General features: G+C 37.7%; 1 protein-coding gene across 2 annotated transcripts in view; it reads left to right on the top strand.

Moving 5' to 3' along the window:
* KITLG (KIT ligand) overlaps positions 1 to 25,512 on the top strand; it is an 83,509-nt gene that overhangs the window by 21,606 nt on the left and 36,391 nt on the right. For both annotated transcript variants that reach the window (XM_012651244.1, XM_012651243.1), the window contains exons 2-3: positions 11,334 to 11,447; positions 22,683 to 22,745. In XM_012651244.1, coding sequence (XP_012506698.1) covers positions 11,334 to 11,447; positions 22,683 to 22,745 — 177 coding nt within the window. The remainder of the gene's footprint in view (positions 1 to 11,333; positions 11,448 to 22,682; positions 22,746 to 25,512) is intronic.

Here is a 25,512-nt window from a genome sequence, read left to right as displayed (position 1 = left end):
ATGTCTCTATTAAAAATAATAACAGCAAAACTTGTACACTCAGGCCCCAGTGCTAGCCGGATATGTAAGTGCTGGCTCTCATTAACCCCAGATGAGTTGTTCCCTATGCCCAGGCCATTGAAGAAGGAGAAATGCTTAGTTTATCATTTCAGCCCCACTCTTTCAGAACTGCCTCTTCTCTTCTACCAAGACTGAAGTGAACCTTCTAGCCCTTCTGGGATTACTCACTCTCTTCTTCCTTTTCTGACAAGCTGTTATAATATACCCTTGAAATTCCCTCATGCTCATTCATTCCTGTTGTCCCTTCACTATGGCCTGAGTTTTAGTTCCATCACCTCCCTGGCAACTGTCCTCATCGAGGTCAGCTCTGTTGGGTACTCTTCCGTCATTTTCATGTTCACATCTTTTAGCACTTGTTTTATTCATTGGACCGCCCTTTAGCTCTCTCCTTTCTGTTGGCTGCAGTACCCCACAATCAACAGATTTCTCAAGTATTTGCCTTCTCATTCTTTCTTCTCCTATGCAGATAGTGGATGATAGAATGTCCTCCTTGAATGGTGGTATTCTATGAGGTTTTTCCCAGACTCCAGCTGCCACTTCTCCTGCACATCTGGTCAGGAAATAGCACCACTTTTTACCCAGTCACCCTAACTGGAACCTGAAAGTCACATGTGCTCTTCTCCCTTTTACTGCACTCTCTTTCCATCAGTCACCAAGACCCTCCGTTCTACTTCTGTGTCCTCTCGAATGTGTCCATTTCTCTCCATTCTCACTGCCACTGCCCTAGTTGAGGCCCTCACCTTGTCAACTCAGGATGACTTCAGTGACCTCCTAACTTGGCTCCTGCCCCCAGGCTTGTTGCCCTTCCTCCCCAATCCATCCTTCATTCTGATGCCTGATGATAAACTTTCTACAAGTAAATCAGATCTTGACATTCTCTTGCTTAAAATCCTTCAGGAGTTCCCTAGTGCCTCTAAGATAAAATCCAGATCAATTAGCAAAATTAGGAGGGCCTCTACATATCTCTCTAGCTTCATCTGGCATTGCTTATTCCTTGAAACCTATTTTCCAATGGTGTCATGAACATGAAAGTGCCTTGTTCCCTCACTTTTTTGCAGGCATCTGCTACTTCCTCTGTCAGGGGACTTCTCCCTGGCTCCCTTTGACCTGGCAAACTCCTGAGCACCTTCGAAGAAGGTTCTCCTCCTAGAAACTATCTCTGAGCCCCTTCCTCAACTCCTCAGATCAGGTTTAGTTGTACCTCCTGGGCCTTTCCTCTCAGACTCCCACCCGGCTGTGTTCTCCACTAGCTGAGGCCAATAACCGTAACCTTTCTGTCTTTATCTTACGTATTTATTAGATACTCCGTACATGTTGGTTGAATGAATAAGTGTTTCTTGGGATGATGTTATCAAAAGTTGAAAGCACCCAATTTTGTTTTTATCGGAAGGAACAACTTATCACTTTATCTGTTGGGTTTCTCCCCCCTACTCCAAGCTATGTAAGTTTTTTTTAAGCTACAGCTAGATATAACTTGAGTATAACTTGATTTACTTGCACTACTTGTTTACTTTAACCTAGTAATAACTCGACATGTGGTTTCAATTAGAAACTGATTCAGTGAAAGGGACTGATACGCCTTTTACAATGTAGCCATTTTAAATAAAATTTAATAGTTCATTAAATATAAATGAAATCAGTTTTATTATCTGACTGGCTCAGTATTTTTCTTTCCAGCATAATGTAGGTCTTGGTTTACACCCAACCCGGTGATTTATTAGAGTAGTGGCCATAAGGAAGTTATCTGATCTCTCTGAATTGTGGTTTACTCACCTGCTGAATGGGGATAATAATATCTACATGGTTGATGGGAGGATTATATAAAATAATATCTGCAAACTGCTCATCCTATGTGTGGCCCTTAGGAGTCAATATATTTTGAATTATTTCCTCTTAAGTAGCATTTACATATAGAACAAGGACTGACAATCAAAGGGAGATTTCCCCCCAGTTTTTCCCATAGATTGAATACCGTGAAATCTTTAAATTCTCCTATTACAGTAAAGGCATTGTCTGATTTTTATATGAAGCTATTCCTTTCTAGGATGTTCAGTTTTTGTTATAAGAGAATATTCGCCACATATTTCAATGATTGACCATATTTTAAAATGTTTCTATTTTACTTCTTCACAAAAGGATATACGTGGAGGGTGGTGCAAGAGAATCTTCACAAGATTTTAGCACACCAGTTTGGACATCAGGCTGGTTTGAGTTTCGCTTAGCTATGCTCTTAACATCTGCTTTACTGATAATTGTACAGTTTTAAAAACTAACAAATCTACTAAATGTTTCTTTTGTCCCTTTGAGATTACTGGACCACTGTCCAGTGATTAGAGATGAATTTGAGTCGGTATAAGATGATGAGATATTTTCTTTATAATGTTTAATGGTAAATTTTTAAACAATAAAAAAATCTGAAAAAGGAAGTCATACAGAACTGAATGGTTATTCACCAAATGAAAATCCTGTCGTTGGTTTACATCAAGATTATTTTTGAAAGATACAGTTTTTATGACCGCAGAAGACCTGAACTCAGGACTAATTACTATACCTATATCTTAGTAACTTGCTTTCCTGGCTCTGGGTAGCTGAGTGAGCCAGTTGGCTCTCTTCCAAAGCACATTTGGGCTACAAGGGAACTGCCTGCTTCAATAGCTGGCATTCAAGATTAAAGAGAAGATGAATGTTGTTTTTGGCAGCAGCTGCTGTTTTGTTCAGGGCAGTTCTAATACCATTTTGTACGTCTGTGCCTAAAGAAAACCAGCTACACAGACATTTCACTACCTTTTGACTTTGGGAAGGCTGTAATGTGGACTTTCTCAATACATATTTTAAAATCACTTCTCATGTTCATAGAGAAAAAAGAGGGTGGGGTTTGTGTGTGCGTGTGTGTGTTTTGTTTTTTTATTTTTCCAAGTTTAGAAGATTAGGATCTTCTGGTTTCTTGAACAGCATATGTCTCCCTGATGTTCTTGGGCTGCATGCATGTTAATTTCTACTGAAGGAATGGAGTCTGCAATGTGACTTTTATGTTACAACACATGTTCATATCAAGTAAATAGTTTGCTTTAGGTGGGCTTTGCAGCTCCGTTTCCTGGCATGTGGCCTTTTACTGTAAGGAAAGCTTTATGTTCAGGAGGAATTGGTTATTGGGTGAATATTCCACTACAGCCTACTGAGGTTGGTTCCCAACACAAATGGGAATTAGGCAAGACCTTTGCCTTTTGGGGTTTTCAGCCTTATCTTCCTGTAACTTTTTTCCTCCTCCTTTAAAGTGCCTTTCTAGTACTATCTGCCACTGTTAAAACCTGCCTCCAGAAAAGCATCTGCTATATCTGTTATTTCCTTGAGTTTGAATTTTAGTCAGTATTACTTCCAGGACTATTTCTGTTGTGTACCTTAGTCCTAACAGTGCATATAGATTTCTCATTAGTTGTTTTTTTTTTTATCATACAAATAATTTGAAGGCAGCTTTTAGCAATGAAAGGGGTTATTGCAGTTTTGTGTGTTGTGGGGAGTATGTGGGGGAACACTTTTGATGCCTGCCTCTTAAATAAAAAAATTGAGAACCGCCCTCAATAAGATTAGTTGAATGTGTCTGTGCAATGAGAGGTTATCCTGCAATGAGAGGTTATCAGACAATGAGTATGACCTAGAGAGAAAAGTTGTACAATGCTAAAACAAAGTAGCCAAAGAAAAATGCCATACGCAGATGCAGAGAAAGTTACAGAAAAATATCAGTGTGATGATTACCCAAACTGAAAAGATACATTTTAGAGCAGAAGTCACAAATACAGGGACAGTTTGCCTCAGCATCATATCTCCATTAGGGTGTGTGCGAGCGTGTGTGCACTCGCCCACACATCTAGGCACCCGTATGCTCTTGGAGTTTCCAACCGTTGGAGGAAGAGGAAGAAAGAGAAAACAAAGATAAATATTTTGTTGATATATTGAAACACCTCACTTAATGGGAAGTCAATTGTCTATTAGCTCAAGCTACTCTAAACACAGTTGAGAACTAAAAAATAAATTGAAAAAGGCATCTGAACACAAAATCAGCGTCAAAATATTCATGTGCTAAAAGTCATGGAAGATTTACTCTATAAAGTCGTTTGTCAGACTGTTTTATTCAAACGTTTCTGAAGCACGTGTCCGCCTGGTTTCCTAGCCAGTGCAAAGCCCGTAAACCACACAACCAACAATTGCTTATCACCTATAGTTTGAATAACTTTTCATTTGATTCCCACTACCAGTTTGTGAAGTGGATGAGGCAAAAACTTTTCTTACTCTCATTTTATGGACTGATAAATAGATACTCTGGGGGATGAGCTGACCTGTTGGAGGTCACACGGTAAGGGGTGGAGAGGTTTTCTGGATCCATATTCTGCCCATGGTTTCCAAAGGGTACTTTTCTTTTTTTTTCTCCTTGCCCTTGGAAACCTTTGTTCAAACAAAATCTTACTCAGAGGCATGAACAAATAAAACAGAAAAAATTGAGTTACTTTGCTTAAAATAGGGGTTGGAGGTCCAGGATTCTGGCAAGGGCAGCTCACTTTCTGTACCTAGAATAGCTCGAACATCTCTACCGTTCATTATTTCATCCAGAAAGTAGGTTTGTTGAGCTCTGTTTTATTTTTCATTGCTTTCTATTCTATTGGATAACAAATTATCACAAATTTAGTGACTTAATACAACATAAATTTATTGTATTATAGTTTTGGAAATCAAAAGTCAAAATAGGGCTTACTAGGCTCAAATCAAGTGTTAGCGGGACTGTGCCTTTCCAAAGGCACTAGAGGAGAATCTGTTTCCTTCCCTTCTCCAGCTTCTAGAAGCTGCCTTCCTTCCTTAACTCCTGGCCCCTTCCCTCCATTTTCAGTGCCAGCAATGTCAAGTCTTTTTCTCGTGTCATGTCTTTCTGACCCTTCTTCTATCACTCCATCTCTCTCTGAACAGACCCGGGAAAGATTCTTTGTTTTTAAGGACTGAGGGCATTAGATTGGGCCCAGATGATCCACGGTGGGTTCTTAACTTAATCACATCTACAAAGTCCATTTTGCCATATGCAGCAGTATATTCACGTGTTTCAAGAATTAGGATGTGGGCACCTTTGAGGCCACCGTACTGCCTACCATGAGCTCCCATATGGGCCATGTGTTGTGCCCGCCATCAAGACTACAGAAGTAGACTAGAAATAGGCTTGTTCACAGTAAAAATGTGTTGCAAGTAATGACCTGACAATCTGGGAGAAACAGGAAAACCAAGGAACAAACAAACAGAAGCTAAAATAAAATTTTAAAAACAGTCATTTGAACAAGTACAGTAATTTGGAGCTAGGTGGAAGAGGACAGTCACAACCACATCACTGAGATGATTTGCTTTTTCGTTCCCTTTATTTGACGAACCTGAACCATCAAAGAAAAGCAAAGTTTAATATTTCTATTCACTGTTTAAGAAATCAGGGAAGTGTGTGTACTATAGTTTGGAAAGATTTCTGTATAGAATAACTAATACTGAAAAATTTCTTTTCCATATAAAGAAATAAGCTCTGCCTTTCAGCTCTCTCCTGAGAATACTGGTGAAGGAGGTATTACTACTGTTGTTTCTAACTTGATTGCCCCTCTGTCTTAATGTTTATTCATATTGCTATGCCAGAATGAATTGTTTAATTTTATGAAAGGAGGATATTTCTTAATGGTAACAAAGTATATGCAAAACTGTATTACAATATGAATTTATTTATATTACCTTTAAAATAAAGGACTTTAAGAAATATAGATTTTTCAGGGATATTTGAATGTTATTAAATTAACATAGATTTAATTTTAGCCCTGACCAAATAGATTCCTATAACATGAGAAAAGTCATATTTTTAGAGATATTTGAATTTAACTGATGCAAAAAATATTGATGTTACCCTGGTGAAATTATTTTGCAATTATTATAGCAATCTGTGTTAATATATTTTAAGAAACTATCAAAGGACATATATTAAAAATTATGATAATCAGACTAATGTAGAACAGTCAGCTATGGCATGCAATATGGAACAGACTTGTTTCCATATGCTTGATATTTGCAAAATTATTAAAGTTTTAGAGATTGGCCATTGCATTCTCACAAATGATCCAACAGATTTCTGAAAGTGCTGGGGTAGTATGGGGGGTAGTGTTAAAAGAACAGGAGTTAGAATTGGACAGATCCGGATTTATACACTGATTTCTGATTTTTACCATGCAGAAATAACTGAACCACTATGTACCTCAGTTTCTTTATCTTTAAAATCAGGATAGGCGGGCGCGGTGGCTCACGCCTGTAATCCTAGCACTCTGGGAGGCCGAGGCAGGTGGATCGCTCAAGGTCAGGAGTTCGAGACCAGCCTGAGCAAGAGCGAGACCCCGTCTCTACTAAAAGTAGAAAGAAATTATCTGGACAACTAAAAATATATATAGAAAAAATTAGCTGGGCATGGTGGCGCACGCCTGTAGTCCCAACTACTCGGGAGGCTGAGGCAGAAGGATTGCTTGAGCCCAGGAGTTTGAGGTTGCTGTGAGCTAGACTGATGCCACGGCGCTCTAGCCCGGGCAACAGAGTGAGACTCTGTCTCAAAAATAAATAAATAAATAAATAAATAAATAAAATAAGATAAAATCAGGATCTATGAAAGTTAAATTTTTTCTGTTATTAGATATTCAAGATGCTTGCTACACAGTAAATGTTCAATAAATTTATGCTATGTGCACTAGATTGTTCCAAGGGAAAAAACAAAACGGCATCTACAGTCACATTCCAATATCCTACCTTATAGTACTGATGAAATGTTGATATTCCTGTTTAAAGCCAGATCCTCTACTTGAAAACTGGATCACGCCCCTCCCTTCTTCTCTGCTCCAGGCTGTTGCTCAAGGTTTCCTCTCTTCTGACCTACATTGCCAGCTGCTCCCTCCTGGACGACCCCCACAGGCACACAGACGTCCTGGTATCTCTACCCTCTTACAAAGAAAACTCTCTTTACTCCCAATCCCTTGCTAACTACCACCCCATTGTGTGTGTGTGTGTGTGTGTGTGTGTGTGTGTGTGTTTGTTTATTTATTTGCTCTTCTTGGAAGGAAGACTCTTCAGAAGAGCTGTCTATACTCACGGTTTCTATTTTCTCCTCTTGCTTTCTTAAATCCACTCTAGACTGGCTTTCTCTCATACCACTTCAATAAAAAAATGCTCTTGTAATGTCATCAGTGACCTCCGTGTTGCTAAACCAGTGGACAATTCTCATTTCTGGTCTTACCTGACCTGTTTTTATTACCAGCATGTGATATAGTTTGACCCTGTTCTCCTTAAAGTATTTTTTTTTTACTTGGCTTCCTTATGATCCTTTGGCTTCTCCCTCTCAGATCCTGAGGGTTCTAACTCTTCTGCTGGATCTCTTAGCATTAGAGCACCATAGGATTGCTGAGTGCTTTGGTCTTTTTTCTACATATGCTCACTCCCTTGGTGACCTCATCCACTCTTGCTTAAAATCCCATTTGTATATGGAAGGGTATCATATTTATATATTCAGCCCAAACTTCCCTCCTAAACCCTAAATCCAGATTTAAATTTCCTGACCTGGTATCATCACTGGAATATCTCAAAGACATTCCAAACTTGACATACTCAAAGTTAACTGCTGATCTGCCCTGCCACCTCCAGACCTCTCCACCCCCATTCTTCCCTGCATCAGTTGGTGAAAACCATCCTTCCAGTTGTTCAGACCATAATTCCCATAGTCATCTTGGACTCTTTCTCTCAAATCACAGTACGACTGTCAGGAAATCTTCTTGGCTCCACCTTCAGAAGATATCCAGAATCTAACCACTTCCGGTCAGTGCACTGATATAACCCTTTCTTGATTGGATGATAGCAAGGGCCTTCTGTTTCTTTTTCTACCTGTTTTTACCCTAAAGTCTGTTTTCATTATAACAATCATAGTGATCCTATTATATTTTATTTTTTTATTTTGAAATATGTTCCTATCCCTCCTCCCCTCAAAATCCTGCAACGAACCCCATTTTATTCACAGTAAAAGTCAATGTCTGGACAATGGGCTTCAATATCCTACATGATCTGGCCTCTTCATTCTGTCTCTGACATCATCATCTTCTACTGCTCCCTGGTTTACGCATGCTGTGTCTTAAAAAAAAAAAGAGAGAGAGAGAGAGATTCCTTAAATAGACCTTAGGGCATTGGCACCAGCTTTCCTCTCAATACACAATACATTTCCTACAGACACCTGCATGGATCACTCCCTTAGCTCTGTCCAATCTTTGGTAAAATGTTGCCTTCTCAGTGAAGCACTCATCAAATATCACCCTGTTAAAAATTTCAAGCTGCTTCCACACATACTGCCATCTGGAAAGAAAGGAGTAATGGTTCACTCTATGGCTTTTCTCTAGACTCACAGATGCCTGGGATTTGACCTTCCCTATAATCCTCCTTGCAGCAAGAACTCAGGAAACTTACAGAGGTACACTATAGTTCCTACAAGAGAATCCAGCTGAAGTTACTAGGTAGCAGAACAAGCATTGATAATGTACTTTATTGTTGAGACTGGCACTGGGGTGGGTGGGGGGTAGTTGCTCTGGAAAATGAATAGAAGCTCATGACATGTCCCTGAAAGGGCTACTCAGCTAGCAAGGTATAAGCCGAAGGAGAGGTCCTGACTACTCAATGTCATCTGTCATTGCCACCTACACCCCAAGTGTGCAGTGATTGACATTAGAGATGGCCTTGGTGTCGTGAGATGTCTGCTCTGCTGGTGCTGTACCTGCTCTTTTGTTACCTGTCCTATATTCTTAAAGCTCAGTAGTACATTTAGTGCTAGATGAAGCCTCTTGTGACTCATGAGTGTAACTGTCAATCTGAACCAAGATCACTGCTGCCAGCAGAGCAGAGTAGACACTAGGTTTCCAGGCTCCTTTACCTTGTTCTGTGCTTTTTCTTTTTGTGGAGATGAAGTCTTGCTGACACCCTGGCTGGAGTGCAGTGATCATAGGCTATTGCAGCCTCAAACTCCTGCTGTAGCCCTTAACACCTTTTGACATTCTGTATACCCTAGTTACTTATGTTTGTTGAATATGGTTGGTCTTTGCCTCACTAGAAGTTAAGCTTTATGAGGGCAGGAATTTTTGTTTTTCTGTTCCTTGTATAACCCTAGCATCTGGAACAATACCTGACATATAATAAAGATGTTCAATAAATGTCTGTTGAATGAATGAGTGAACAAATGTTTCTTTAGTGTTAATTCAATGCCAGGTATAAGGTACAGTGATGACCAGTAACAGAATTTCTGCCTTTAGATTTCTTACAGCTGAGAATATGAATATGGTTATTGGTGAGATTGGTCCATTACAGAGGTCCTTAGAGAGAGTTCCCAAATCATATCAGGAAAGAGGGCCTTGGGAAAATATTAATACATTTCAAGGGAGGTCAAGTCTTAGCAATGACAATATGAAAGAAGGCTGGGTTTAATAAATTATATTTATACATGTAAAGGAAGACTTTGTTATAAGGGGAGATTTTGTATGTTGGGATTGTCCAAAAAGAGAATTTCTCTTATAGAAATTATTTACACAATTTAGTCTTCACTGTGGTCCAAGGGAGACAATACTATGAAGAATGTGATCCCACAATGCTCAAAGTAGCCTTAAATAAAATTATACAGGATTGCTGATGAGGTAGACCACCATGGTAAGGGAACAAAGGGTTTTAATTTTCTTTATAAGTTACTATATCCATGAAGGTAGCATTGTAGTCTTAGAAATTTCAGCAAATGATAATCATCATTTAGTCCAGTATAATATCTAGTTGGCATACAGATATCAATTCAAAGTAATAATCTAGTGCCTTTTAACATATGGCTAGCTACATAAATAGGAAAGATTTCTAGCCATGTGCATCTGGGCTTTTGTGTAATTTTAAGATTTTATAGAAGAATTTAGCTCATAAAAGAAATCTCACATATGAGAAATCTTCACATCAGCATGCTTTTGTTGTGTTGTTTATTTTTTCTGGAATGCTCATCCTTTCTATGTCAACTCCTACAAACTCTTCCTTGTCCTCCGAAATCCAGCCAGAGTCACATTTTTCTCTCAGGTTTTTTTTTGGCACTGTCTTCCTGCTATAGGTTCTACCCCCTTAAGTTTAATTGATTAATTGCTTCCTCCTCTATGTTCCCAGAGCATTCACCACATGATGTGGGTGTTAGTTACTTACCTGCCTCTGAGTATCAAGGGCATCTTCATCGTCTTTGTTTCCCTAGTGACTGGCACTGTCTCTGTCTCATAATACATGCTCAGTAAATGGTTATTGAATTAGAGCATTAGAATGTATTTTCACCTTGGCCACTAATTCATCCAGCAAATATTTATTAAGGGTTTTTTATAGGCAAGGCACTGTGTTATGTGTTGTAAAGATACAAGTAAATCAGATGCCCAAGTTCTTAAAACTCTAAATTATAGTATTAATATAATAAGGAAAAGTAAATGATTCATAAAAATAACCACAATACCTGGTGGAAAGTGTTATTTTCTAACAAGGGTGAGAGTGTGTATGAGAGAGAGAGAGAAAGAGAGAGAGAGAGAGAGAGAGAGAGAGAGAGAGAGAGAGAATTCCGCTAGGGTTCGAGAATGTCTTCCTATTGGCTAAAGAAATATTTTCCTTATTAAATGGCAAAAAAAGCTGTGCTTCAAAACATTAAGTCATTTGATGTCTCACAAATTAGGTTAAATTCTTAGATCTAAAAATATACCTCTCTGTCTCATTTTAACTTAGTGTCGTTTTGTAGACTGTTGGATTAAAGCACTGCTCAGGGGTTATGCTGCTACTTGCCAAACAGTCTACATTTAAAGTAGAAAGAAAAAGTTTCTCTTGGTGCCTTAAGGTATGAATTTTATGCATTCCCTGGTTTTTAGAAGACACCCTAAGTGATAAGTCCTTCACACGTTGCTACATGTTTATTCCCGATTGCTATTAGAAAATGGGCTGTAGAAAGCTTTTGACGGAAGTTAACAATAATGTCACTGAAAAAGTAATTCAAACCTAATTTTAAGAATTTTTTTAAAAAATCTGGTAAGCATAGTTTGAATGCTTAGCACTTAATTGTGTTCAAGCCAGTTGCTTTTTATTTTTAAACATAGTAGACAGCCTTTTCCAAATCAAAGCATAAGGGATTAATAGCTTGAGTGATTATGGATATTAACTGATGGTCATTGAGCAATTTTTCTGTTTTCATTTAGACTTGGATTATCACTTGCATTTATCTTCAACTGCTTCTATTTAATCCTTTCGTCAAGACCAAAGGGATCTGCGGAAATCGTGTGACTAATAATGTAAAAGACGTTACAAAATTGGTAAGTAAGGATGTTTTTCTGTAGCTGTGACTCTGTTTGTTGTGCTTTTTGATCAAAGATTTAGATTTTTATTGCCCCAAATTACTGTTTTTCTAAGACAAGTAAAGGAATCATGGAGTTATTGTAAAGAGTTTGTAGAGATATTTAAGGTCACGGAGAATTTGTTGGTAAAATCGGCCCGTTGCATTGCACTCCACTGCAGTGACTGTTTCTTTGCTGGTGTTTTCCCCTCTTTCACAGGCAGTGAAGGACCCTGGAGAGTTTGCTGTGTGCTGATGGGCCAGCACCAGCTTGTTCCTCTTTATCTCTTTAGTGGGTTCCCCAGCGTGTTCTGTTTCCCCTCCACACGCCTCCCTACTTTCCCTAACAAACCTAACAAAAGATCTAGGTGGCCATTCTCCCCTTTCCATCAGCATGAAGACTGAGTCGGGAGTGTTCACTTCCTCAGCAAACACAGTTGGAGGAATAATTTGTTGCCCAAATGTTGGACAGACTCATCTCCCCTATTTGCCACATTCGGATTCTTCTTTCAGCAAAAATTGTTTGCACTAGTGTGACCCTTAGTCACTCCCAGCACCATGCCAGGCTGCTCCAGATGCTTTCTCTCAACATGCAAACCACAGAGAGGGCATAACACATCTGGAATGCATCCTTGCAAATTCTCACAATCTAGGGGAGATTATATGTGCTCATTTGTACTGTGTGTGATTTCAGGATGAACAAAGTTTGAGAAGCACTTTTGTAAGTTCCTGATTCAAAATAGGCAGTTAGGTAACACTCAGTTATTTGAATATTGACTAGACTGCAGTCCCCAGCCCCCGTGGTCCCTGGAAAAATTGTCTTCCATGAAACTTAGGAAGGGGGAGTGGTACACAGCAGGAGGTGAGCAGTAGTGAGCCAGTGAAGCTTCATCTGTATTCACAACATGTCCCCTCCCCATTCCCATCATACCTGGCATCACCACCTGAGCTCTGCCGCCCCCCTTTCCCCAGCTCTCCTGTCCTTGGAAAATTTGTCTTCCATGAAACCGGTCCCTGGTGCCAAAAATTTTGGGGACCACTGGACTAGAGAACAGAGGTGATGTCAAAATAGGGAAGAAATGGGGGTTATAATATGGAGAAAAGAAAGAAAAGTGTACTTGTTGAGATAATAGGAAATGGAGTGGAGAGGGCTCTATTTATTTTCCCTGCTCTTGATATATATACTTATCTATATATTTCCTGGTGTGTATGTTTTATTTTGGGTTCATAACAGAACTTCAAAGCAGAAGTTTAATGCTGTGGTTTAAGTCTTGCTAGCTTAGCCTCAATACAGAATTAGAAACACACACACATACACACACACACACACGCACACACACAATTTATGCTGATTCCTTAGGACACCCTGAGAGTCTAGGTTTAAAAGCATTCTTTAATGTAGCAGCTGAAGATGTATCAACATGTCTTACTTAAGGGACTGCTGAGCAAAGCAATGCAATATTTGCCTACTGTATACTCAGCTAGGTGTTGTATATAGGGGTGGGGGTGAGGGGCAAGTATTTTTTACAGACATTAGATCATGATCCTGTTTTCTCAAGTTGCTTATTAGTTTGGGACCTAAGAAACAATACTAAAAACACTGTATGTATTTATAGTCTAAATTTTGTGTATATTAGTAGTAGGCGTTCATTAAGTGTTTGTCAGGTGAGTAAAGAAATGATGTGCTTCATGTTGATGAGCATCGTAATCACCTGTGCTGCTCATTAAAAGCGTAGGTGCCTGGGCCCCACACCAAGAAACTGCTTTGATACATCTGAGACAGGGCTCCAGGCATCTACATTTTTAACAAATTTCTGAAAGAAGGTTTGAGAATCATTGTTCTAGAGGGTCTATTCTGTCAAAGTTTAGAGACTAAAAAATCTTGACCCTAATTTAATCTCAATTCTTACTAGACAAGTTATACCTATGTTGTATAGATTTATAAGGATGTGAGGTTTATACAAATCTCCAAAATATGTTTAAAGTAGATCATCAGGAAATTACAGCTCTCATGGAATTGCTTGTTTAACCATGGGAGGAGCTGAGAATGAGCTGGGGAGACCCGCACTGGTCCTAGGGAGAAAATTTCAACTATGTGGGCAATGAAGCAAAGTTGGAAGATAATGCTGTGTCTGACCACAGGCTGAGCATCCTCAAGATTAACATGGTACTTAAGAAAAATTACTTGGAGGCATTATTATTTGTTAAGTGTTTAAGGAATACTACTTAATAAGTACTACTACCTGTGAAATGTCAAACAGTTATTTTCAAGTGGTATAAGTAGGTATTATAAGCACCTTCCAAGATTTTCTATTCTTGTCTTTACCCATCTGCTTATTCTAAGCTAGTTACCTATCGATTGATACAATGAGAAATGGCAAGAAGCATTAATTAGATGAGAAAGAAGAGAAGTGCCAGGAAAGGGATATTTGTTAATATTGACAATAAAATATAATTCATCACTCCAAGGGCAAATGTCAAATCATTAAGCTGAAAATAAGGGTTTTTCCTCCTTCCAAAAATTGACTCAGGGGAATAAAATTAAATTTGAGGAGTTGCTTCAGTGAAATTAGTGTATTTTCTTTGGATTGTATTTTTTAATAAACCACTTGGAAAAAAGTCAAGTTAATAAAACATAGGAATGTCACTTCTAATTGAATAAATAAGACTTAGACAATTCACAGCCTGTATTTCATAAAGTAGGAAATATAAAAGTATAAAAAAATGCCTGAGATCAGAGCATTTAAAATCTAGTTTGGGAGGTAAACCATCTCCATAAAAATACAAATATGCATATCACTAACAACACACAAATGGACCCCATTAAAAAGATTTTATGGCATAGTACAGGGCCTAACCTGTGCAAATTTTTTGGTTAAAAGAATGGATTTTGGAATCTGGTAGACCTGAGTTTAAATCCCAGCTCTTTGACCTTGGATAAGTAATGACCTTTCTAAATCTCAGTTACTTCCCAATTTTGCGGTATAGATTAAATAAGAGAAAATATTTATAAATTTTTATCAGTTATTGTCACATAACATCTTTGTGTCTCATCAGTATAACAGAGGTATTAATAGTACTTAACTTTATAGAGTGATTATGAGGATTAAACAAGTTAATAGAACAGTGCCTGGAATATAGTAGGTGCCTGCCAAATCTTAGCTATTTATAGTGGTAGTAGTAGGAATGGTGTTTGCAGGATCATAGGATACTGGAGCTGGAAGGGAATTTAGAGAAAATCTAAACAAATTATTTTATAAATAAGGAAACCAAGTCCCAAGAGTGGTGAAACCCAGCTCCTGGTCCCATTACCAGGGCTGTCTTTTCTGGACCTGGTTTTCAAACTGGCTTCTAAAGCCCACCAGACCACTTGGCCTTTCTTTATATATCTAGGTGTCCAAATGATACTTGCCTTGAAAAAAGAATCGAACATATGAAAAAAAAGTGTTTGAAAGCCACTACTTTAAACCAGACTTTGTAGGATAACATTTGAGGACCAGCCAATCACAGTCTCTTAGGGACTTATTTAGGGTACAGCTGTAAGGGCACCACTACAGAAGTACTGAATCTCAACTTGTGGAGACGGGGTGTAGGAACCTTAATGTTTTCAACTAGCATCCTACATTAGATTCATTTGCATAGAAGTACCAGAACTGCGTAAGCCATAATGCTAATAGTGCTGTTTTTTTCATATTTGTAAAGAAACTGAGTGTTCCTATCCTAATTAATTTCACTAATTCAAACAGCAAGATGGGTGACTGTTGAGTTTTATGGATACAAGTAATCACAGCCTTTCTCTAAAGAATGGTGGGGCAAAGCATCTTGATGGAAGTCAGGAATACTGGGTTGCTTGAATACCAGCTCTATTACTACCTGGATGTGTGACCTTGGACAAATCACCAAACCTTTTTGGGATTCTCTTTCCTGATTTTTAAAATGAAGAAGCTGGACATGATCAATAGTTCTTAATCTAGGACTCATAAACTTCAAATGCTTGTACATGGAACTCTGAATTGTGCCTTCATGTGCCTTCTGTCCATTGCTGAGGAGTGAATGTATAGTTTTCATCATTTCTCAGAGGAGAAGTCTGTGACCCCAAAGAGAATAAGAACTACTCAATTAGAGAAATTCGGAGGCCCTTTTCAACTTTGAAATTATTTTATTCCATAATGATATTTCTTCAGGTTGTACCTCTCAGAATAATTCAATAATGCCTGGATCAAAGGAAGCTATATGGAATGAGAGAAATGTGCTTTGCAGGCATAACCTTGGTACATTTTATTTGAGGGAAAGAAAGTGGGCTCCGACAGTCTAGTTTTGCCTGTGTTCACAGAAATTTCTTCAACTGAAATCATTCCTTTGCAGTCTTTACTGGTTCCTGTCTTTGCATTAGGTGGCAACTTGCACTGTGCTCACAAACCTTAAGTTTGTTTGCTTGGGGTGATTCTCATGTCAAGAAGCACACGATTTATGATTTTACTGTCAATTTTTTTTTTTTTAATTTCTTCTTGGACACTTTGTACTGTCCCTACGGTCCCCATGGTTTTTCATTTGAAATCCTCCTGGCATATTTACTCTGCATAATGGTTCATCTATTTACAGAACATTTTGCTTTGTTTCTAAAAAATGTTGCAAGACTTGTTTTAAATGGCAAACTCAGACCTACCTAAAGAAAGGATCAAGTATCTAGGAAAAGGATGAATCAAGTTTTTACAACTTGTATCTCTGAGAAAGTTAGGTTGCAGCATTTAATAATTGTAAGTGTTCATATAAGAAGGAAATCCAAATATTGATGTAATTCATATTAGTTTTCCCTGTTTGTTCCCCCTACTCTTCCCATGATTTGTGACGATGTTTTTCCTTCATTTGGGGAAATTTAATTAAATGTGACTGTCGCTTTTAGAAAATGTTTTTATCTTTCAATATCTATTGAGTAATGATTTGTCTTTCTTTTTTAAAGTAGATTTCTGTCCTATCCCCATCTCGTTAGAGGTAAAATTATTCTGTCTTTTCAAGGTCAGTTCACAAATCAGTGAGATAGGATTAGAGCAGAGGAATCCATGGTTTTCCTGGTCTTATGGGTAGGCTGTTATTTTAAGTTGGTTATGTTAATACATGACTCTTGGAGATTATAAAAATATCCTCAGGTAACAGATTCTCACACTTTGAGTGGACAGGTTTGATTAATTCTGATTTTTATTCTTCTTCAAATATTGTGTTCTTCAAATAGAATTACCACTGCATTAAACTGAAGGATTATAGTCTCTGAAGTTCCCCATTTCTAGATGAATTCTAAGCTTTTCTTTAAATGTCCTATGCATATCATTATCTCTTTAAAAGGAAAGGTCTCACATAATTTTTTGACCTTTGAAAAATAATAGTTTGATAGATGAATAGTTTTTAAAATTTATTTTTATAAGTTTGCAATATTTAGCATTTTAATTTCTACTGTGATCAGTAGAAATTTATTTCTCTATTTAAAGCTAAATTTAGGACTTCCAGTATTTAAAGAAAGGACAGAAGTATATTAGAAATAATATTTATTAAAACAATTTAGATGGATTGCTATATTATCAAGCATATCAATCTTATCATTTAAAAAATCATTCTTCCTTTATAGAATAAACCATTTAGATAATATGTCTTCTGTTATTGGTTTTTAAAAATGGGTTGTCTCCTTCCTTTAGTTTTCACAACCCTGTGAGGTAATTATTTTTACTCTCAATTTATTGTTTTGGAAGCTGAGATCCAGTGATGTTTAGTAACCTGACCATCATCACCTGGGAAATAGCAGAGTAGAGATTTGAACCCATAACTATCTGTCTTTGGAGCGTAGTAATCTGGTTGATAATTTATAATGCCTTCCCAGAATTTTCAGATGTAAGCTTCAACTACAATTTATAAATTATCATTGTAACCTATTAAATTTTGTTTCCTGAATAATTAGTTACCTATCTTTATTATGATTAGGAAGCTATTATAGTGTAGAAGCTCAATTAGTGGTACTTAATTGGAATCATCACCATAAGTATGTCTATGAAATAGACAAAAAAAAAGTTTTTAATCTATTCTATTGGAAAGGAAAACAGGGCATTTACCTTTTCTTAGGTATTCTTCCCAGAGGAAAGACGACCTAGGAAAGTCTCCTGAAGTTGTCATCTTATGATTTTTTTTAATCACTGAGTTATTATAAAAAGAAAAACACCCAAATATCTTTGAAAACTACAGGTGATTGACCTGGTTGGTTAGGTTTTTAATCAGTGTCAGTGGGAGATAATTTATCAGAAGCAACAGAAAAGCAAAACACTTTTCCTGCATTATTTTGGAAGGCTGCTATACATGGGTGAACTATGATATTTAGATAGAAGAGTAGAGCTTTTTTGCCTCTCCAGCCAGGATTCTTAAACTTCACTGGGTCTGGTGAGACTGAAAACCATGGACTCTTTCCCCAGAAAGGTTCACATGTGCACACTTTATATACAGTGTCGAGGAAGGAATGAGTCACTATTGCAGTTTGATTTCTCTGTTGGACTTGGGAGAGACAACTGAGACTAGTAAGGATCTTGCCAAGAATAGCCAAGTGGCCACTGATTTCATGAGATTTAGGGGCCTCAATGATATTTGAATCATGACATCCAGTGATCTAGAAACTGTTCTGACTTCGAGTTCTTTTTCTCTCAAGTCCAAAAACCCACAGGATATGATATGTGGCCAGCTCCAGTTTGGCTTGCAGACTTTTTCCTGGCCAAGTTTCCAGCATTTCCAAGTGCTGTTCTCCTGTGCATTTTTTTTTGCAGTGTCACTGAGTATGGTCAGTCCTCAGAACAGCCAAAGATGATGGCAAATGGGGCCCATTTATTAAAGTTAGCCCATCATGAAGTAACTTGTTTTTGTAGTTTTGTACAATTTTTACCATCTGGTATCCTTTCATCCACACTAAAGCTCATTGGAATGATTTGGCCTTTGGTAAAATTTTCCCTCAATTAATTCTATTTTTTTTTTTTTTTTTTTTAGTAGGATAGATTTGTTTTCAAAATATGTGGCTTTAGTTACTTATCCATTTAACTCTATCAACAGGGGATACCTCCCTGGACTCTAGACCAGATTTCTGCTTTTCTAGTTTCCAGTTTCTGTATAAATGTTTAGTGGATATTTGATACTTTTCTAGTGGTCTTCTAACCTTCTGCCTGTCTGTGTTCTCTTTGCACCAATTCGTCCTTCCAGACTAATCTTGCTAAATTTATCATCATGCTTCTTCCCTGTTTAAACATGTTCTGTGCTGCACCATAACTTATGTAAGAAAGTCAAACCACACTGAAATTTTAGTAATTATCTAGTTTACCCTCTTTATTTTACAGACAAGGAATAGAAGTTCCACCAAGATGATGCAATGTGCCTAAGCAGAAGTAGACTTTTGCTGTAGGGTTCTAGTGGTAGAACTTTTCCTAGTGTACCTTACTGCCTCCCGTTTAAGCTCTTTATCCCAGCATTCAAGAGATCCATCTCTCAATGTGGCTTTCCTGGCATATTTCTTACCTCTTATCTGGTCTCTCTAACACACCATGACCTTTCCCATTTCTTTGCCTTAGCATATGACCCTTCTTCTATCTAGAATGCCCCACTCCCTTGCATTTAACATTAGTAGAAACTCATATAATACTTGTTCACACATTGTGCCTAAGCACTGAGTATTTTACAGGAGTTGTTTAATCCTTATAAACCCATTAGCTAGAGTCTATTATGATTCCCATTACACATGTGGAAATTTAGGTTAAAGTAGATGAAGTAACTTGCCTAAGACCCTCAGTTAGCAGGTTGGCAGGGTCAGGATCCAACCTGAGCACTCTGTTTCCAGAAGTTATTCACTGCCTCTAAGGAACATCTTCCAGGTTCCAGGCCAAAGGCTCTCTCTACTCTACAAAACTTTCCACAATGATCAATTTACATCAGAGAAGCCAAATTTATCACAAGGTTATCTGTGCCTTGTGAATACTATTCAACATACTACAGGTGGAATATCCCTTATCCAAAATGCTTGGGACCAGAAGTGTTTAAGATTTTGGATTTTTTCAGATTCTGGAATATTTGCACATATATAATGAGCTATCTTGGGGATGGGACCCAAGTCTAAACATGAAATTCATCTACAGGTTATATACATAGACTGAAGGTAATTTTATACAATATTTTAAATAATTTTGTACATGAAACAAAGTTTCTTTTAAGTATTTATATGTGGAATTTTCCACTTGTGACACCATGTCGGCGCTCAAAAAGTTTCAGATTTTGCAGCATTTCAGATTCAGATTTTTGGATTAGAGATGCCCATCCTGTATAAAATGCTTACAAAGTAATATAATAGTTTATGAAGTGACCACAAATATCTACAACTTGACTTCCTAAATTCTCTTCCGAGTGTAATTGGAAAGGAACCAACAAAAGCCAAGAAAGTAATAAAGGGGAGACTGCTCTGTAGGTAGATGTGCTGAGCACCAGCACGCAGGGCCGAGGCATCCTACCGCCACCAAGTCCTCCTGATGCCCGTGACCTTGGACACGCCAGTTAACTTCTCTGAGTCTCCATACCCTCAGCCGTAAAATAGGCTTAATAAGGTATCTCATGGGGTTGTGGTAAAGACTGTGTATGAAAAACTTATAAATTGTAAAGCACTTTTCAGAAATAGTATTATTTTTCAGTCCCACTAGAAATTAAATATCAGTAAATCAGCTTAATGCAAAAATTAATTATTATACTCTCCCCCAAGGAGTACAGTGTGGAGATGTCAGTCTTGGTGAGAGAAATGTTTTCGAACCAATGTTTTGTATATATTAATATAATAAATTACTCATAAAATGGAATTGGCTAGCATATCCCTTATATTTTCTCTGCTCTTTAGACATATACTCAGATCCTAAGTTTTCTAAATACTAATTCAATTGATTATATATTTGTAGTTTTAAAATAATGTAAATTATGCTGAAGAAGGGGCTAGGTTGTCAAACAGCTCGTGCTCGGAATACCTGCCACTTCTTGCTGCCTTTTTGAATCTGGAACAGCTTTCATTTACATGGTTGGTTCATAGCAAAATAGAATGTTGCTGCTCCATCCATATTCCAGCTTTCACACCGGCAAAGGTGTCTGCTGTGTTTTTGCTACCAGAGTTTACATAAAATGACTAGATCATATTGCTTTTCGAAGATAGGGATGAAGATTCAGAAGAGAAAAGAAATTATGAAAGAAAGGATGTGGGAAGTTTGACTGAGAGGAAAAAAGTGCAAGGAGCAAGGTCATTAACCCCGAAAATAAATAAAAAAAAATACTACCTTCTGTGGCAGCTCAGAAGTGTCTTCAATAAGCAGCAGGGATTCTACTATTTTTATTAAGAGTGACATGAAGAGGGATAATGGTGGGGACTCATGAGTAGAAAATAGTGAGGACAAGTGCCCAGAGAATAGATGAAAATGTGAGGTGAAGCTGGGAGAAGAGGGAGGCTCTGCACTCAGAAGGACCTGGATTCTAGTCCAGACTTAACATGTGGCTGTCTGACCTTAATCAAGTTACTTGACCTCTTTGAGCCTCAATTTCTTCATCTGTTAAATGGAGATAATATGACAGAGGGATCTGAGGATAGGATGTGATAATGCAACCTATGCCTTAATGATCATAGTGCCTGGAATATAGTAAATATTCAGTAAACGTTAAGCACCGTTAGCATTTTATGATGAACTGAACTGAAGAAGGAGCAGCCAGATTAGGTGTCTCAGCTCTGGGCTAAAATGAGTGTGGGGTGGGTCCACTGGAAGTAGGATGGCAGTGGGCATGGTGGCATCAGTTACTACCTTGGCTCCTGTCTGACTAAGCCCGGATTCTTTTCTCACTAAATTGCTCTTAGATTCTAGGAGCTAATGGCAAGGCCAAGAAGAGCCACGTGATTAATAATGTTATGGGAAACTTGTGGGAGATAGCCTAGCCTAGCAAACGTGCACATGATCTCAGCTTTCTATAGGGAGAATAAAGTTTTTAAAGATAGGATGGACAGTAAAATAAGTCTATAAAGCAAGGTAGATCCGTCGAAGATGAAATGGTGCAAAGCCACTTTTTTTACATTGTGTATTGTCTTAATACCCAGTGTGCTAAGTCGGTTGTTGGCTATGTTATTCAGCTGGTGATATAAGACAAAGGTGGGGATGATGGTGGTGCTGTATGTAGGAGGGGAAATAAGAGAACCTAGAACTCTATACCTTAACAGGATTTTGTGCCTCTGAAGTTAGTCGCCAATACAGCTTTCAATAAGATTATGGATTGAGTGTTTACAGTGTGTTTTGGCACATTCATCTATTTCAATTCTAAATGACCATTTGACATAGGTACTTTGATCTCCATTTTGTAAATGAGAGGAACCAATGTACAAAGAGTTTAGATTTGTTCCAAATTCTGTGGTTCCAAATCTATTATTCACTCGTGCCCCGATTGATTAAAGCCTTTAAAAGAAGCTAGGCAGACCTTTGAGGCATCTCACATGCTCAGCCTATGCTAAGCAGATTGTTACATCACAAACTGAATCTCTCTAACTTATTTAAGTTATAAAGCATTTGGATCTCATAGGTAGCATTGTTCTTTTGTAATTTCATCCAGCTTTTTTTAGGATCGACATAGAACAGTAGTTCTCAAACTTAAGCATGCATCAGAATCACCTGCAGGACTTGTTAAGTAAGATTCGTAGGTCAGGCATGGCCTGGTCAGAGAATTTGCATTTCTAACAGGTTTCCTGCTGCTGGCACATCACGTGGAGGTCCATGCTTTGAGAACTCCTGACAAGGAAGCATACTTTATTACTAATTCTATGGAGAAACAGTAGGAAAATAGTCCCGCGGGGAATTCCAAGAACACAAATGGAAGTGGAAATTCAGATCATGTTTCCAAAACTCAGTAGGTTATGCTTAGCCAAGCATAACTGAATTTGAGGTCCAAAAGATTTGTATTATCACTTATTTTTTTTATTTTTTTATTTTTTTGGAGAGTGCCTTTGATTACAAAGGGAAATCTAAGATGAAAAATCAATATATATGTAAATATTAAAATCCACTGGTAACTTTAAAAAGCGTAACAGATTTCTGTTTTTCTCCAAACCACTAAAAATAATATGATTAATTGATGTGTATGAATTTTCTAACAGAATTCTTCCCCCCCCCCTTTTTTTTTTTGGTTTCTGTAGGTGGCAAATCTTCCAAAAGACTACATGATTACCCTCAAATATGTCCCCGGGATGGATGTTTTGGTATGTAAACTATACATTTTTGAGTTTAATTTTAGTAACTCCCAAAAGAGATGGGATCATTCATACTGAGACAGGAAATTGTCTGCCATTTAGGAATTCGGCAATTATCAGGATTTGAAGATGTCTTTGTAATTTGATTTTGTATAGGTTTTCCCCTGCCTCAAGTAACTGCTAAACTTTAGCAGTGAGCATTTCAGTACATGTGTCTTATACCTTAAAAGTCGTCCATCAGTATCTAGGGGGATTGGTTCCCGGGCACTCCCACTCCCACCCCACCCTCCCCACACACTGTGGATGCCAAAACCTGCCAATACTCTAGTCCCTTATGTAAAATGGTGTAATATTTGCATATAACCCATGCATATCCTTCCATATAGTTTAAATCAGCTCTAGATTACTTATAATACCTAATACAATGTAAATGCTATATAAATAGTTGTTATAGTGTACTTTCTAAATTTGCATTATTTTTTATTATTGCTGTTTTTCCAATATTTTTCATCTTTGGTTGCTTTAATCTGTGGATACAGAGAGCCAGCGCCATCTCTACTCCCAAAGTAAATAAGATCATCTTCTTCAGAGCTACCCACAAATTTCTTTTTCCTCGAGTATCCTCCAAAAAGGGCTTGAGTGGAAATTTATATAAATTCTTTTCTTTTCATACCCGAGAAGGTCTTATTGTAAGTTTTACTCTTGCCTATTTAATTTGAGAATACAAAATATTTTATCTCTGAATTTATTAGCAGTGCAATAGATTTTTAGAACCTTACAGTAAAAGTATGTGGTTACTGTTATAAATATTACTGCATTACTGAAGCTGAGATATTTTAATTATTTTTCTTGTTACATAGTATCAGAACTCACACATTAAGCTATAGCAATATTTCAAGCATAGAGAGTAACATAATACCTGTATACCCATCACAGAGCTTGTCAAACCTTACCATTGTACAATATTTGCTTCAAATATATTTTTTAATAATGAAGCATCTAAATACAACTAAAGATATTCCTCCCCTATCTCCATTGGTCCTCACCTTGTCTTCTAGGGGTAACAATTATTCTGAGCTAGACTTTTTCATTCAGTGCATGTTTTCAGGGCTTGGGATAAGGACAGATCCCCTGTAGTTGTGTAGAGCAGAATGGTGCATGCTAGCCTTGCACACTCTTATACTTTTGCTGCAGAGTATGCATCCATGCATAAGATATCAAGCTTTTTGCATATTTAAAACTATGTTTGCACCATTATATACTATATATACTTTACAACTTGCTTATATTTTTCAACATACTTTTGATGTGTTGTTCCATATTGATTCATTTTAACTACTGCATTGTGTTCATTGAGTAAATTTAAAACCATTTGGCACTTATTACACAATCACTTGGTGCAGGTTGTTTTAGGTTTCGAGTAATTTTTGTTATCAATCAAAATGATTACCAATTGAAGCACATCACTATGGCCTTATGCTTAAAATGCCTTTCAGAAACTACAAGACTATCATTTCAAGAGAATGTCAAAGGCTACATTTCTTTTCATTAGTAAGCATTTTAGCATGAACTACATAAAGTTCCTTAGAATTCCTTAGAACATGTATCAACATGTCGAACCTGTTTTCACCTATGTCAATGTCTATCCTAGTGAGTTAGGGGGAGTTCTCTGGAAATAGAAATGTAAAATTATAGCAGCCTGAAAGTTAGTTAATTCAATCATTTGATCCCTCAGTCAATAAATATTCAGTTAGGAAAAACTAACCAAAGGGCTGGTTAGGAGCCAGCACTTTACTAGACACTTTAAGGAACAAACACATCAATTAGGCAATGACCTTATGTTAAAAACTTTAATAATAAGTGGGAGGAAATTATCTAACCTTTTATAATTTTTCATTTGCAAGATGGTTTCACATATTTATTTCCTTGTATGATTCAAAAAACCCTGTGATGAAGTTAGAATTTCTGTTTTACAAATGACACAGCAAGGTTTACAACCCGGAAGTATTTGCTCCAGGTTATACAACTAGAAAGTGACAGTCTTAAAAAGAAGCCCCCCAGGTCATCTGACTCTTAACCCTGGGTTGCAGAATGTGGGGATCTAAATAATTACAATACCTAACGAGGGAAAGTGTTTAAAGAGAATCCTCTAGGTAATAAAGACCCACCCCTACTCCTGGCTACAGCAGCGTTTAGGATGGTGCTTGCCAAAGTTACTCGAAGAAATCCTGCTGCTCTCTGAAAAACAAATGTTGAACTGAAAATAACTGGATTATTTTGTGCTGGTATAATCATAGATTGTGCTAAATCCTAGATTTCAGTATCGGCTGGTGATAGCAAGAGCCAAACTTGTGAAAATAAAGCCGATTCACTGCCACGCATTTTGTGCTTGTTTCTGTAATTGAGAGAAGTCCACTATTATTTGATCCTGGCACGCTGTCCTGGTGCAAGCGGAGAAACACTGTTCTTGGCCACTACAACTGGCAAGAAAAACAAACCCGTGCATAAGGCTTTGGGCAGAAGCAGGAGTACTTACCCTTTGTTTTACCTTCATTTTAAAATGTTAGTTTCTGCCAAGACCAGCAGAGTTTCCCAGTGGAGAGGCCTCTGATTATTTGTGAGTGGTCAGAGTCCCAGCTGCCTTATCTTTTGTCTTTAAACAATAGAGGGTGGAGTGGGAGTGGGTGCCAGAAGGTTCTCTGGGGCCAAAGCAGTAATATTCTGCCAGATGCACTGGGCAGAAGAAAGCTCTAGAATAGAATATACTTTATTTTTT

The sequence above is a fragment of the Propithecus coquereli genome, unplaced genomic scaffold (genome assembly GCF_000956105.1).
Source record: "Propithecus coquereli isolate 6110/MARCELLA unplaced genomic scaffold, Pcoq_1.0 Scaffold350, whole genome shotgun sequence".
In the NCBI taxonomy this organism is placed as follows: domain Eukaryota; kingdom Metazoa; phylum Chordata; class Mammalia; order Primates; family Indriidae; genus Propithecus; species Propithecus coquereli.
The sequence above is the reverse complement of the archived record's forward strand: the minus strand, read 5'-3'. Positions and strand labels throughout refer to the sequence as shown.